A 16,366-nucleotide genomic window follows, 5' to 3' on the forward strand; every position below is an offset into this window, starting at 1 on the left:
TTTACTTCCAGATATATGGCATCGCCATACCTGGGAGAACCCTTAACAATTTTTGGTGTGTGTCTCTCCAGTGGTACAAGCTGGGCGCCACATATTGGCATATCTATGGAAAAAAATCCCATTTTCACTCAGCAACATCGAGTGCACACCAATTTCTGCCAATCACCTGTGGGGTTAATATGCTCACTACACCCCTAGGTGAATACCTTGAGGGGTGTGGTTTCCAAAATGGGGTCACTTCTGGGGGGATCCACTGTTTTGGTCCCACAGGGACTTTGCAAATGCGACATAGCGCCCAGAAACCAATCCAGCAAAATCTGTACTCCAAAAGCCAAATGGCGCTCCTTCCCTTCTGAGCCCTACTCTGTGCCCAAACAGCCGTTTATGACCACATATGTGGTATTGCAGTACACTTTACAAGTGTTGGGGTGCTTTTTTTCATTTATTTGTTGAGAAAATGAAACTTTTTCAGCTAAAACTACGTCTTATTGAAGAAAAAGGATTTTTTTTATTTTCACTGCCCAATTCTAATAAAATCTATGAAACACCTGTGGGGTCAAAATGCTCACTACACCCCTAGATGAATTCCTCAAGGGGTGTAGTTTCGTGAATCGAGTCACTTTTTTGGAGAGTTTCCACTGTACTGGTACCTTAGGAGCTTTGCAAAAGTGACATGGTGTCAAGAAACCAATCCAGCAAAATCTGTGCTCAAAGCCAAATGGCGCTCCTTCTGTTCTGATCCTTGCCATGTGCCCAAACAGCAGTTTATGACCACAAATGGGGTATTGCCGTACTCCAGAGAAGTTGCTTTACAAATGTTGGGGTTCTTTTATTCCTTTATTTGTTGAGAAAATGAAAAATTTTGAGCTAAAGCTACGTCTTATTGGAAAAAAAGGATTTTTTTTTTTTTTATCTTCACTGCCCAATTCTAATAAAATCTATGAAACCCCTGTGGGTTCAAAATGCTCACTACACCCCTAGATGGATTCTTCAAGGGGTGTAGTTTCCTAAATGGAGTCACTTTTTTGGTGTTTTTACTGTTTTGGTCCCTTAGGGGCTTTGCAAATGCGACGTGGTCTCCGCAATCCATTCCTGCTAAATTTAAGCTCCAAAAGCCAAATGGCGCTCTTTCCCTTCTAAGCCCTGCTGTGTGTCCAAACAGCCTTTTATGACCACATGTGGGGTATTGTTTTACTCGGGAGAAATTGCTTTACAAAAGTAGTGGTGCATTTTCTCTTTAGTCCTTGTGGAAATTAGAAAAAAATTAGCTAAACCTACATTTTCTTTGAAAGAATGTCGATTTTCATTTTCACGGCCTACTTCCAATAATTTCTGCAAAAAACCTGCGGGGTCAAAATAATTTCCTCAAGGGGTGTAGTTTCCAAAATGGGATCACTTTTGGGGGATTTCCACTGTTTTGGTGCCGCAAGAGCCTTTCAGACCTGACATGGTGCCTAAAATATTTTCTAATAAAAAGGAGGCCCCAAAATCCTCTAGGTGTTCCTTTGTTTCTGAGGCCTGTGCTTCAGTCAATAAGTGCACTAGGGCCACATGTGGGGAATTTCTAAAAACTGCAGAATCTGGCCAATAGATATTGAGTTGCGTTTCTCTGGTAAAACTTTCTGTGTTAGAAAAAAAATAGATAAAAAATTAATTTCTGCAAAAAAAAAGACATTTGAAAGCTTCACATCTACTTTGCCTTAATTCCTGTGAAACATCTAAAGGGTTAAGAAACTTTCGAAATGCTGTTTTGAATACTTTGAGGGGTGAAGTTTTTAAAATGGGGTGACTTATCGAGGGTTTCTAATATATAAGGCCCTAAAATCCACTTCACAACTGAACTGGTCCCTGTAAAAATAGCCTTTTGAAATTTTCTTGAAAATGTGAGAAATTGCTGCTAAAGTTCTAAGCCTTGTGATGTCATAGAAAAATAAAAGGATGTTCAAAAAACAATGCCAATCTAAAGTAGACATATGGGTGATGTTAGTTAGCAACAATTTTGTGTGGTATTACTATCTGTCTTACAAGCAGATACATATAAATTTAGAAAAATGCTACTTTTTGAAATTTTTCGCTAAATTTTGGTATTTTTCACAATTAAATACTTAATGTATCGAGCAAATTTTGCCAGTAACATAAAGTCCAATGTGTCACGAGAAAACATTCTCATAATCGCTTGGATAGGTAAAAGCATTCCGAAGTTATTACCACATAAAGTGAAACATTTCAGATTTGAAAAAAATGGCTGTGTCCTGAAGGCCAAAACAGGCTGTGTGCTTAAGGGGTTAAAGGACACATCAGAAGGAATTTATAAAAGGCTTGTAACTTCTCTTTATTGTTTACCTGGTGCCTACTGATCTGCCTGGTGTGAATGTGTCGAGCAGAGATGAGCTTGTCACACAGGATTCATCAGTCTAAACAATACAGTGTGAAAATAAATTTCCCTTTTCTATAAATTTCTATTTATTAAAGCGAATCTTAAACTTGGCAAGTCGATTCATCTAATGACTGACAGATCGGAAGAAAAATTCACTCATCTCTGAGTCACCTGAAGGTGTAGACTGAACTAAGTTGTTAACCTTTTCGCTACGGTGACCATTTTTACACTTTTGACCGTAAATAAAACCTGAATTATAAAAGGTAAAAAAAATCGTATTATACCTCCGTACTAATATATATTTTATGAAAGGAGACCCCTGACACATTGCAAAAATGACACCCAGCACTTTACATTCTCAGGTGCCATCATGCAATTTTGCATCTAAGGCCGGATTCACAAGAGCGTGTGTGTTTTGCGCGCTCAAAAGGTCCATAACCGCTCCGTGTGTCAGCAGCGTATGATGCGTGGCTGCGTGATTTGCCTTATCTGCCTTAACCCCTTCCCGACATCCGCCGTATATATACGGCGCTGTCGCGAGGTGCATCCCGCAAAGCGCCGTATATGTACGGCGCAGTGATGGTGCGGGCTCAGAAGCAGAGCCGGCACCATCACCGCGGGGTGACAGCTGTATTATACAGCTGGCACCCTCCTGTAACTGCCAGGACCGGAGCTATTCTCCGATCCCGCAGATCAACCCCTCAGATGCTGCGCTCAATAGAGCGCAGCATCTGATAGGTTTTCACCCGATCGGCAACCCAGTGATGCAATCGCTGGGTTGCTGTGGCAATCGGACGCCAGAAAATGGCGTCCGAGTCTGCCTTGTACGGGAGCCGATGAGGACCCGCCTGCGGCGTGTCCTCATAGGCTTGCTGTCAGTGAATAACTGACAGCGCTAATACACTGCACTACGTATGTAGTGCAGTGTATTAGAGTAGCGATCGGGGCATCAGGCCCTCATGTCCCCTAGTGGGACAAGTCAGAAAAGTAAAAAAAAGTTAATAAAAATGTGGTAAAACAATAAAAACACACATTTCAAATAAAAATAAAGCTAAACTGACTTTTTTCCCATAGTAAGTCTTTTAATATGGGAAAAACCGTAAAAATAAAAAAAACTATACATAATTGGTATCGCCGCGTCCGTAACGACCCAAACTACAAAACTATTATGTCATTTATCCCGCACGGTGAACGCGGTAAAAAAAAACATGAAAAACAGCGCCAGAATCTTTGTTTTTAGGTCACATCTCCTTCCAAAAAATGCTATAAAAAGTGATCAAAAAGTCACATTTACTCCAAAATAGTACTAATAAAAAACGACAATCCGTGCCGCAAAAAATAATCCCTGACACCGCTTTGTGCACGCAAAAATAATAAAGTTATGGGTCTTAGAATATGGCGACACAGAAAACAAATTATTTTATAAAAAAAGTGATTTTATTGTGCAAAAGCTGCAATACATAAAAAAAACTATATAAATTTGGTATCGCCGTAATCGTATCGACCCGCAGAATAAAGCTAACATGTAATTTAGGGCGCACTGTGGATGCCGATAAAAAAAACAATAAAAAACGATTCCAGAATTGCTTGTTTTTGGTAATTTCCTTTACCAAAAAATGAAATAAAAAAAGTGATCAAAAAGTCGTATGTGTTCTAAAATGGTACCAATAAAATCTACAGCCCGTCTCGCAAAAAACAAGCCCGCACACTGCTCAATCAACTGAAAAACAAAAAAGTTATGGCACTAGTAATGCGGTGATGAAATAACATCTCAATGCGCAGGCCGGAGGGGAACATTCCTTCAGTTTCAGGGCTCTAGTATTTAGGAACTAGGAAAGGGAATGGACATAGCACATCCGCTGGAAGCGAGGGCGCCCGTATTATACCAGCGCAAAACTTTCCCAGCAATATTTCCCAAACTACGAAGGAGAAATAGTCCCCAAAGGGTGCAGAGCGTTACAAAAGGGGGATAAGAAAGAAAACTTTATCAGTGCGACACCGGCCTGTGTATAACGGATCGCTTCACATCGTAACACAATTCTATGGATAATTGTATTATTTACCCCATTATTACACCCTCTTATTATGCCCTGATGTTCTCCGCACCGATTACATATGCCCTGATGTACTCCGCACAGATTACATATACCCGGATGTACTCCGCACAGATTACATATGCCCCCACATTATAAACTGAAATACCAGCAAAACCCCAAACAGAACTATTACCAAGCAAAATCCATGCTCAAAATGGCGGTCTTTCCCTTCTTAGCCCTACAGCGTGCCCAAACAGCAATTTATGGCCACAAGTAAGGCATTACCATACCCGGGAGAACCCGCTTAACAATTTATGGGGTAAGATTCTCTAGGGTCACAACATATTGTGCGGTGAATGGGCAGATCAGTGGAAAAATTGAAATTTTCACTTTGCACCATCCACTGCGTATTCATTTCTGAAAAACACCTGTGGAGTCTAAATTCTCACTACATCCCTAGATAAATGCCTTTAGGGGCGTAGTTTCTAAAACGGGGTCACTTTTGTTTGGTACATCAGGGGTTTTGCAAATGCAACATGCTGTCCGCAAACCATTCCAGCAAAATCTACGCTCCAAAAGATAAATACCGCTCCTTTTCTTCTGAATGCTCCCATATATGTAAACAGCTGATTATAACCACATATGGGGTGTTACCGCACTCGGGAGAAATTACTTTACAAATGTTGGGGTGCTTTTTCTCCTTTAGTCCTTGTGGAAATGAAAAAAAATTAGCTAAGCCTACATTTTATTTGAAAAAATGTAGATTTAAATTTTCACAGCCTACTTGCAAAAATTTCTGCAAAAAACCTGTGGGGTCAAAATGCTCACTATACCCCTAGATAATTTCCTCAAGGGGTATAGTTTCCAAAATGGGGTCACTTGTTGGGGGTTTCCACTGTTTTTATCACCTCAGGGGCTTTGCAAATGCGACATGGCCTCCGCAAACCATTCCTGCTAAATTTGAGGTCCAAGAGCCAAATGGCGCACTTTCCATTCTAAGCCCTGCCGTGTGTCCAAACAACCGTTTATTACCACATGTGGGGTATTGTTTTACTCGGGAGAAATTGCTCTACAAATGTTGTGGTGCTTTTTCTACTTTAGTTCTTTTGGAAATGAAAAAAAAATTAGCTAAACCTACATTTTATTTGAAAAAATGTAGATTTTCATGGCCTAGTTCCAAAAATTTTTGCAAAAAAACTGGCTGGTCAAAATGCTTGCTACACCCCTAGATAAATTCCTCGAGTGGTGTAGTTTCCCAAATGGGGTCACTTTTGGGGGTTTTCCACTGTTTTAGTTCCACTAGACCTGTTCAAAGCTGACATGGTGCCTAAAATATATTCTAATAAAAAGGAGGCCCAAAATCCACCAGGTGCTCCTTTGCTTCTGAGGCCGGTGCTTCAGTCCAGTAGCACACTAGGGCCATATGTAGGATATTTCCTAAAACTGCAGAACCTGGGCACTAAATATTGAGTTGCATTTCTCTGGTAAAACCTTCTGTGGTACAAAAAAAATGGATTCAAAATGAATTTCTGGAAAAAAATAATGAACTTTGTAAATTTCACCTCTACTTTGCCTTAATTCCTGCGCAATGTCTAAAGGGTTAAGAAACTTTCTAAATGCTGTTTTGAATACTTTGATGGGTGCAGTTTTTAAAATGGGGTGACTTATTGGGGGTTTCTAATATCTAAGGACCTCAAAGCCACTTCACAACTGAACTGCCCCTGTAAAAATAGCATTTTGAAATTTTCTTGAAAATGTGAGAAATTGCTGCTAAAGTTCTAAGCCTTGTAACGTCCTAGAAAAATAAAATGATGATCAAAAAACGATGCCAATCTAAAGTAGACATATGGGGGATGTTAGTTAGCAACATTTTTGTGTGGTATAATTGCCTGTCTTACAAGCAGATACATTTAAATTGAGAAAAATGCAAATTTTTGCAATTTTTCGCTACATTTCGGTGTTTTTCACAATTAAATACTGAATGTATCGGGCAAATTTTGGCAGTAACATAAAGTCCAATGTGTCACGAGAAAACAATCTCAGAATCGCTTGGATAGGTAAAAGCATTCCGGAGTTATTACCACATAAAGTGAAACATGTCAGATTTGAAAAATGAGGCTCTGTCAGGAAGGTCAAAAGCGGCCAAAGAGGGAAGGGGTTAATCAAAATCTGCCTTAAAATACCTGGAGAAATTTTGAGGCAGATTGTTTTCTGCCTGCTAAATCCTCCATGTGAACAGGGCCTTAGAATTCCTTCAGGAGTTTTGAGGCAGACTATAACCTGCCTGCGCTTTTTTGCTGCATCTTTGGTTGCGTTTTTCGCCCGTGGCCATTAAAGCTAATGCGAGGAACATGGGCAAAAAGCGCCATGAAAAACGCTCGTAAACTAACGCCGCAGGGTTTTTTCTGCCTCCCATTGATTTCAATGGGAGGTCAGAGACGGAACCGCAGTATTTCCTTGCTAGAAGCCGCCCGGTGAAATCAATGGAGGACGGTTTCCGCGTCAAAATCGGGACCTTAAACCAAACAGGGCCTTAACCCGATTTTGTCAGCATGTTCTAGCAATAGCAAAGTGACCGTTTTACCATCAGTTGCTGAGAAGCTAATTCAAACGTGACAACCAATACAATGAATGTTCTGCTGAAACTTGCAAAAATTATTACCACAACTAAATAAAGAAATGCCATTATCTCTGCAAATCATTAGGCCCTGTTCAAACAGACTTTTTTTTGCAGGCAGAAAATTCTGCCTGGAAAAATCGGCTCAGTTTTTTTTCTTTAAAGGAACAGTGTCCCCAACATTTTTTTTTTTATATCAGTTTTATGTTAGGGTTTTATTAAAAACGTTTATATTTATTTGTGTGTTTGTGTGTTACTTTTTTCTATTTTTACACTTTTTCTTCCCTATTGGGGCTGCCATTTTTTTTTTCCATTTCTGTATGTGTCTATTAACGACACATACAGACATGGAATACGGCAGCTCCAGTCCCATAGGGACTGCGAACGGGGCCCGTTCCATCCACTTTGGTGTACGCCGTGTGTGTGGGAACGGCGCATGCGCCGCTCCCACACAGTCCGATTTTGAAATGCGCGCCGTCCGGCGCAATTTTCCTGTGGACCGGAAGTCACGGCCGGGCAGTAAGATTACTACTTCCGGTCGCGGCTTCCGGACTTGTGCACTTGGAGCAGCGGCAGCAGACGGAGCGGAGGGAGCGGCGGCGACTGGAGCAGGTAAGTGATTTCTATGTATGTTCGTGTTTCAGTGTGTTTTACTAGTGTATGTAAACCTTCTACACTGTGTGTTAGCTCAAAAAATGGCGACACACAGTGTAGGAGGTTAGACCGTTCAAACCCCTCGTTTCTCCCGGCACTAGCCAGGATAAAGGAGGGGGGGATTCTGAGAGCTCACTAGAGCGAGGGCTTTTTTCCCAATTTTGCAGCATAAAGCAATGTGGTTGCTTTACCACATGCAATGCTGCAATTTTTGGAATTGCTCCATCTAGTGACCAGTGCTGGGAAATATTATAAATTGAATCCAATTTATAATATTTCCTGACTCGTGGAAAAAATAAAAAAAATTAGAACAATGTGTAATCACCCACACACTAATTGTTTAACTAAAAAAAAACAAAACATGTTTTGCTGGCAACACATTCCCTTTAAGTGGTTTTGCACCACACACGTTTTTTGACTTTTTTTTTTTTTTTTTTTTTAACTCTTCAACAGAAAGATGGAATTTTTGCTGAGCGTTTTTGCTGTAAAAAGGCGTCTCCCATTGATTTCAATGGGGTTTTTGAGGCGGAAAACGCCTCCAGATAGGGCATGTCCCTTCTTTTTCCCCGTGAGCGTTTTTTTATTGCTCGCTATAAACTCCTCCACCTCCCATTGAAATGAATGGGAGTCAATTTCGGCCATTTTATACCGTGACTTTACGTGGCAAAAAACGCGGCAAAAAAAACTCAGTGTGAACAGGGCCTTACCTAGATTTGGCTTCAATTCGAACTTCTGATTTACTAATATATGACCAATTTTACATGTTAGGTGGGAATCCTCTCATGGCAAGAGGGACAAGCAATAGGTCACTGTCTTAAAAGAACGGTCACTAGGTTATATCATTTGAATTATTTTGACCTTCATAGCGCTGTCTCCTTAACCCCTTCCCGCACCTTGACGTAACTGCACGTCGAGGTGTGCAGTACGTTTGCGCACCTTGACGTGCAGTTACGTTTGTGCTTTGACAGTTAACCGCCGCGCAGCGCTATACCGCAGTGGCGTTTAACTGTGCAGGGTGTTTGCCCTGCATTCCCCGTTGCCGATCAGCGGCCCATCGCCGATGATTTCGGCAGTTAACCCCTTAATTGCGGCGTTCGATTTTGAACGCCACAATTAAGGTGTTTAGTGCCGATCGGCAGCCCCCACGTGAAATCACGGGGGCTGGCGATGGTACCCATGGCAACCGGACGCCAGACAATGGCTTCCGGGCTGCCATGTACAGAAGCCTATGAGGACCAGCCGGAGGCTGGTCGTCGTAGGCTTCCTGTCAGAGTGACACTCACGTCACAATGACCGTTGGAATGCATTACACTACGTGTGTAGTGTAATGTATTCCAGCAGCGATCAAAGTCTAAGTCTAGGTGTCCCCTAGTGGGACAAGTGAAAAAAGTAATAAAAATGTGTAAAAATAAAAGTTATGTGACATAAACAAGAACTGCTTTTTTTCCTATAAGAAGTCTTTTATTATAGGAAAAAAATGAACACGTAAAAAAACAGTACACCTATTTGGTATCACCGCTTTGATAACGACCGCAACTATAAAACTATAATATTATTTTTCCCGCACGGTGAACACCGCAAAAAAAATAAACGAAAAACAATGCCAGAATCATAATTTTTTGGTCACCACCCCTCCCAAAATATACAATAAAAAGTGATCAAAAAGTCGCATGTACGCCAAAATAGTACCGATACAAACTACAACCCGTCCCGCAAAAAACAAGCCCTTACACAGCTTTTTTGACTGAAAAATAAAAAAGTTATGGCTCTCAGAATATGGTGACACAAAACATAATTTATTTTCTAAAACGATTTATTTGCTCAAACACTGCAAAACATTAAAAAAAAACTATATACATATGGTATTGCCGTAATCGTACCGACCCGCAGAATAAAATATAATGGTCATTTATAGCCCAGGGTAAACGCCGTAAAAAATAAATAAAAATCATTGTCAGAATTGATGGTTTTTGGTCACCTGGCTTGCCGAAAAATGGAATAAAAAGTGAGCAACAAAATCGCATGTACCCCAAATTGGCACCAATGAAAATTACAGATTGTCCCGCAACAAATAAGCCCTCACGCAGCTCCGGTGGTGAAAAAATAAAAAAAGTTCCGGCTCCCAGATTATGGCGATGCAAAATGTGCAGAGCGTTCCAAAAGCAGATAGGATTGGGTGCCATTTAAAAGTGCGACACTGGCCACATATCTGCGGATTATTATTTATTTACCCTCTTATTATGCCCTGATGTACTCTGCCCAGCCTACATATACCCCCTCATTATAAACTGAAATACCAGCAAAACGCCATAGCTACTACCAAGCAAAATCTGCGCTCCAAAAGCCAAATGGCGCTCCCTCCCTTCTGAGCCCTACAGCCTGCCCAAACAGCCGTTTACATCCACCGATATGGCATCGCCATACCCGGGAGAACCCGGTTAATATTTTATGAGGTATTTGTGGCACAAACTGGGCATAACATATAGTGCACTGAAATGGCACATCAGTGGAAAATTGTAATTTTCACTCTGCACCATCCGCTGTGCATTAAACCCTTCGCGCACCATTACTTAAAAGCATGTTGTGGTGTGGGGGGTGATATATGGAGCGTCTCACGCGCTGAGCCCGCGCCATACACTGCGGGTGTCAGCGGTGTATTACAGCTGATACCCGGGACTAATGGATAAACAGCGATCACGCTGTTACAGGAGCCTGTAAAAATCACAATATACTGCAATACATTAGTATTGCAGTGTATTCTACCAGTGATCTAACGATTGCTGGTTCAAGTCTCCTATGGGGACTAATAAAATATGTAAAAACAAAAGTAAATAGTTATTATTAGTGGAAAAAATTAAATAAATATTTAAAGTCCAAAAAGAAACCCTTTTCAAATTTTTTTTCTCTAAAGTAATGTAAAAAAAAAAAAAATACACAAAATTGGTATCGCTGCGTCCGTAAAAGTCCAAGCTATTATAATATACCATTATTGAACTCGCACGGTGAACGCCGTGAAAAATAAAGAATTTTAAGCGGCAAACTCGCTGTTTTTTTGGTCACCTTGGCTCTACCAAAAAATTTAATAAGTGCTCAAAGTCTTATGTAACAAAAAATGGTACCAATAAAAACTACAGCTCATCCCGCAAAAAAATAAGCCCTCGAACCACTCTATTGCCGGAAAAATAAAAAAGTTGTGGCTCTCGGAAAGCGGGGAGGAAAAACTAAAAAGAAAAAGCAAAACATGGGTCAGTTCGGAAAGGGTTAATTACTTTCTAATGAAAAAACATTTATGATCATGTGCGGTATAGCCGTACTCGTGAGAAATTGCTTTACAAATGTTGGGGTGCATTTTCTCCTTTATCCTTTGTGAAATTGAAAAAATTCAACATTTTGGTGGAAATAATTTTGATGCTAATTTTCACGGCCTAATTCTAATAAATTCTGCAAAAGACGTGTGGAGCCTAAATGCTCGCTAATCCCCTAGATAGATTCCTTAAGTGGTGTAGTTTGCCAAATGGGGTTACTTTTGGGGTGTTTCCACTGTTTTGTCTCCCAGGGGCTTTGCAAATTCGACATGACACCCAAAAACTATTCCAGCTAAATTTGAGCTCCAAAAGCCAAATAGCTCTCCTTCCCTTCTAATCCCCGGTGTGGGTCCAAACAGCAGTTTATTACGACATATAGTGTATTTACGTAATCAGGAGAAATTGTTTTACAAATGTTGGGGTGCTTTTTCTCCTTTATTCCTTGTAAAAATTAAAAATGTCTAAGTTCTTACAGAAAAAAAGTAGATTTTTACCTTTACAGACTAATTCCAATGAATTCAGCAAAACAACTGTGCAGTCAAAATGCCAACTTTACCCCTAGAAAAATTCCTTGAGGGGTTTAGTTTCCAAAATGGGGTCACTATTGGGGGGGTTTCCATCCCTCCAGTGCATTGCAAACGCGACACGGCACTGAAAACTATTCCAGCAAAATCAGAAATCCAAAATCCAAATGGTGCTGTGGGTCCAAACAGTAGTTTATTACCACATATGGGGTATTGCTATAATCTGAAGAAATTGCTTTACATATGTTGGGGTGTTTTTTCTACTTTATTCCTTGTAAAAATTAAAAATGTCTACGTTTTTTTCACAAAAAAAGTAGATTTTCATCTTCACATACTGATTCAAATAAATTTAGCAAATAAACGGTGTGTTCATAATGCTATCTATACCCATAGATAAATTCATTGAGGGGTATAGTTTCCAAAATGGGGTCACTTTTGGGGGGTCTTTACTGTTTTGGTACCACAAGACCTATTCAAACCGTGCCTAAAATATATTCTAAAAAAAGGAGGCCCCAAAATCCACTCGGTGCTCCTTTGCTTCTGAGGCCGGTGTTTCAGTCCATTATCGCACTAGGACCACATGTGGGATATTTCTAAAAACTGCAGAATCTGGGCAATAAATATTGAGTGGCATTTCTTGGGTAAAACCTTCCGTGCTTTTTCGTAAAAAAAAATTAAATTTGTCAATTTCCCCTCTACATTGCTTTAATTCCTTAATTCCTGTGAAACGCCTGAAGGGTTAAAACACTTTCTGAATGCTGTTTTGAATACTTTGAGGGGTGCAGTTTTCAAAATGGGGTGATTTATGGGGACTTTCTAATATATAAAGCCCTCAAAGCCACTTCAGAACTGAACTGGTCCCTGAAAAAATAGGCTTTTGAAATTTTCTTGACAATATGATAAATTGAAGTTCTAAACCTTGTAACATCCTAGAAAAATAAAAGAATGTTCAAAAAAACGATGCAAACGTAAAGTAGACATATGGGAAATGTAAACTAGTAAGTATTTTGTGTGGTATTACTATCTGTCTTACAAACAAATACATTTAAATTTAGAAAAATTCAAATTTTTGCTAATTTTCTCTAAATCTTGGTGTTTTTTTTACAAATAAATATTGAATTTATCGACCAAATTTTTTCCCAAACAAAGTACAATATGTCACGAGAAAACAGTCTTCGAATCGCTTGGATAGGTAAAAACATCCCGGAGTTATTACCACATAAAGTAACACATGTCAGATTTGAAAAATCGGCTTCGTCCTGAAGGCAAAAACAGGCTGTCCTGAAGGGGTTAATACCAGCGGGTTTCTGTTTTGTTTTTAAATCCCCCCCCCCCCCCCCGTTCCAGAGATATGGCCCACTGTTGTGTTAGCTCCCTGTATGCTAGTTTGCTGTAGTTAGCCATGGGGCTGTGAATTACCCTTATTCTCCCGAGGCGGACCGAGCTGCCCTGCCTCTGACCAATCGGCATGAGGCAGCTTGAGGGTATGTTATTTTAAACAACTTTAACCCCTTCCCGACATTTGACGTATCAATGCGTCATAGCCAGGTAGGGGGAAGTATGTGTGGGTGTCGGCTGTATGTTACAGCCGACACTTCACAGTAACGAGCGAGATCGCGCTCGAGCCCGATCCCACTAGTTTAATCTGTTAAATGCCGCGGTCATTTAAATCATTAGAGAGATGGGGCGACCCCCTCCTAGCAGCTCATAGCACCCCTCACAATGCAATCGCAGGGTGACGAAGTTTGCTATGGCAGCCTGGGGACCTAATGAAGGCCCCCAGGTCTGCCATCTTGGTGCTCCTCTTAAGCCCTGCATAGAAGCCTGTCAGAATGACGATATACTGCTGTAAGTCCCCTTGGGGGACTAATAAAAAATAAAAAAAAAGTACAAATTTGTAAAATAAAGTTGTTGTTTTTTATGTAAATAAAAAAAATAATTATTAAAAGTTAAAAAAAAAACCTTTTCCCACTTTCCCCCTAGAGCATTGTAAAAAAATAAATAAACAGAATTGGTATCGCCGCATCTGTAAAAGTCTGAACTATTACAATACATCATTATTTAACCCGCACGGTGAACGGCGTAAAAAAAATTAAATGTAAATGCCAGAATCGCTATTTTTTTGGTCATCTCATCTCCTACAAAAAATGGAATAAAAAGTGATCAAAAGCTCGCATGTCCCCCCAAAATGGTATCCTTAAAAACTACAGCTTATCCCGCAAAAAATGAGCCCTCACACCAATTAATCGGCGGAAAAATAAAAAAGTTATGGCTCTCAGAATTTGGCGACACAAAATAAATAAAAAATTTTACGCTTCATTTTTTTCCTTGTAAAAGTAGTAAAATATAGAAAAAACTATATATATTTGGTATCGCCGTAATCTTATTGACCCGCGGAATAAAGTTAACATGTTGTTTTAATTGCACAGTGAATTCCGTAAAAACGAAGCACAAAAAACAACGGAGGAATCGCTGTTTTTCATTTTCTGCCCCACAAATAATTTTTTTACCCGTTTCCTAGTATATTATACGGCACAATAAATGGAGCTACGACAAACTAAAACTCGTCCCACAAAAATCAAGCCCTCATAGGATTATATTCACGGAAAAAATGAAAAAGTTATGGCTTTTGGAAGATAGGGAGGAAAAAATGAAAATCCGAAAGTGGTTTACGACGGGAAGGGGTTTTCCAGTCCCTAAAATGTGATGGCCCATCCTGAGTATGCCATCAATAGTTGATGGGTCAGAGACCGACTCCCTTCCGATCAGCTCTTTTAAAGTGGGTACGAGCGCTGCATTCCCTTAGGGTATGTTCACACGGCGGGGGTCCGTAACGGCTGAAATTACGGGGATGTTTCAGCCTGAAAACATCCCCGTAAATTCAGCCGTACCGGCATGTGCAGGCGCTTGAACGCCGCGTCAATTACGGCCGTAATTAGCGCTGCTATTCATTGGAGTCAATGAATAGCGGCTCCAATTACGGCCAAAGAAGTGACAGGTCACTTCTTTGACGCGGGCGTCTATTTACGCGCCGTCATTTGACAGCGGCGCGTAAATATACGCCTCGTGTGAACAGACAAACGTCTGCCCATTGCTTTCAATGGGCAGATGTTTGTCAGCGCTATTGAGGCGCTATTTTCGGGCGTAATTCGGGGCAAAAACGCCCGATTTACGTCCGTAAATAGGCCGTGTGAACATACCCTTAAATTCTACTTGCTCACTGTGAATTGTTAACACAGATGTGGCGGCGATTCGCGATATTGCAGCCTTCTCCCATTTACTTCAATTTTTAAGGACTGGAAAACCCCTCTAGGCTCTGTTCACATCTGAATTGAAGGTTCCTTTTGGGGCCTCCGTCGCAGAGCCGGCAGGGTTTACCAAAGGCTATAACTCAGCATGCCGCGCTATTGTGTCCAGTAAAATCACGCACACCCCGACGAAACCTATTAAAGTCAATGGGTTTCATGGGCAACCGGCGGTGTCTGTTGTGCAATGGAACCGTTGGTTCCGTTATTCCCTTGTTCTGCTACTCTGACTGAGCAGGACAACTGATTAGTTCAACCCAACCTTAATTGGTTTTTATTTTAATTTTTAACTTTTTGAGATCCAGCTTCTTTGTATCCTGGATACAAATACATAAAAGCTGTATTTTGCGCTCAAACCCGAATCCGCCAGGTCAGTGGGAGTCCAGAAAAAATATATATGGGATGCACACCTATGTTGACGGTGTGGTGCAAACGGATTGGGATGAAGTCCCAATGTATATATAGTCACGAATACCCCAGCACTCACAAGAAAATATATTGCAAGTTGAATAGATTTATTTTTTCACAAAGCCGTATTTCATATATTATTTCATATGTAATCAGCGGTTTTATATGACGTTTTGGCCAATCCACGGCCTTTATCACTGTCGCTGTGGAAAATAAATATTACATTTTAATATACCGTACATGTATTTAAATCAGAAATAATCATGGTATTAGTATGTAAATAGACGTCTATAAAATAGAGATAGAGATCCATAAAATTTATGACATTATGTATTATAGATCCATAAAGTACGATCATCCGGTATATAGGAATAAAGAGAGAAATCGGCATATTGGAAATATTGCATGATTAAACAATAATGAAACTCATAACATTGACCGTTTATACCAGGCTTGAGGTGGAAAACCATACCATAAAATACCGACAGAGTAGAAATGACATGAAAATGTAGTAAAGAATGGTATATGGACGTCTGCCAGACTAGCCAGTGTAGAGTATGGGTGAGCAGTCTGTGATTCCCTAAAAATAAGAATATTCGGCTGCTGTAAATGATTAACTTAAAAATGGAAAGTGATAGGTTTTGTTTTTTTGTTTAATATGTTACAGGTACACTGGATTGACTCGCTGAACTACAAGAAAATATTCAGTGGTTATGAGATTTTTCATGGGTTATTTGTCATGATTCCCACTTGCATTCTAAAGTTTAATGGATTTGCAAAGGAACTACTTTGAGGAACAAAAGCATCACTTGTGTATTATTAATTTTAAATGTACATAGTTTAATGACCTTTTGTTAGCATTGTCATGGTTTATATATTAAATTATTTTTGAAATTGGTTTCAGGTGTCATCAATTATTTATTTTGAAAATCTGCTAAAAAAACCAAAAACATGTAGCTTAGTACAATAAGCTGGGGTCTTCAAATAAGTCCACAACCATCCAATTTTCATACTGTTCATATTATACAATCATATAGTGCTCAATTAATACTGCCTTAGAATGCTCTACTTAGGATCCCCTCAATGCGTATTTTGGTCCTAAATCACCAGGCACTTTTTTTTTTTTTGTTGTGATTTTGC

The 16,366-nt window shown here is 40.0% G+C and overlaps 1 protein-coding gene across 2 annotated transcripts in view; it reads left to right on the top strand.

Moving 5' to 3' along the window:
• POLE4 (DNA polymerase epsilon 4, accessory subunit) overlaps nucleotides 1–16,124 on the top strand; it is a 57,749-nt gene extending 41,625 nt beyond the window's left edge. For both annotated transcript variants that reach the window (XM_075850230.1, XM_075850237.1), the window contains one exon: nucleotides 15,894–16,124. In XM_075850230.1, coding sequence (XP_075706345.1) covers nucleotides 15,894–15,915 — 22 coding nt within the window. In that variant the 3' untranslated portion in view covers nucleotides 15,916–16,124. The remainder of the gene's footprint in view (nucleotides 1–15,893) is intronic.
• The last annotated feature ends 242 nt before the right edge of the window (nucleotides 16,125–16,366 follow it).

Source organism: Rhinoderma darwinii, chromosome 1, assembly GCF_050947455.1.
Source record: "Rhinoderma darwinii isolate aRhiDar2 chromosome 1, aRhiDar2.hap1, whole genome shotgun sequence".
NCBI classification, from domain to species: domain Eukaryota; kingdom Metazoa; phylum Chordata; class Amphibia; order Anura; family Rhinodermatidae; genus Rhinoderma; species Rhinoderma darwinii.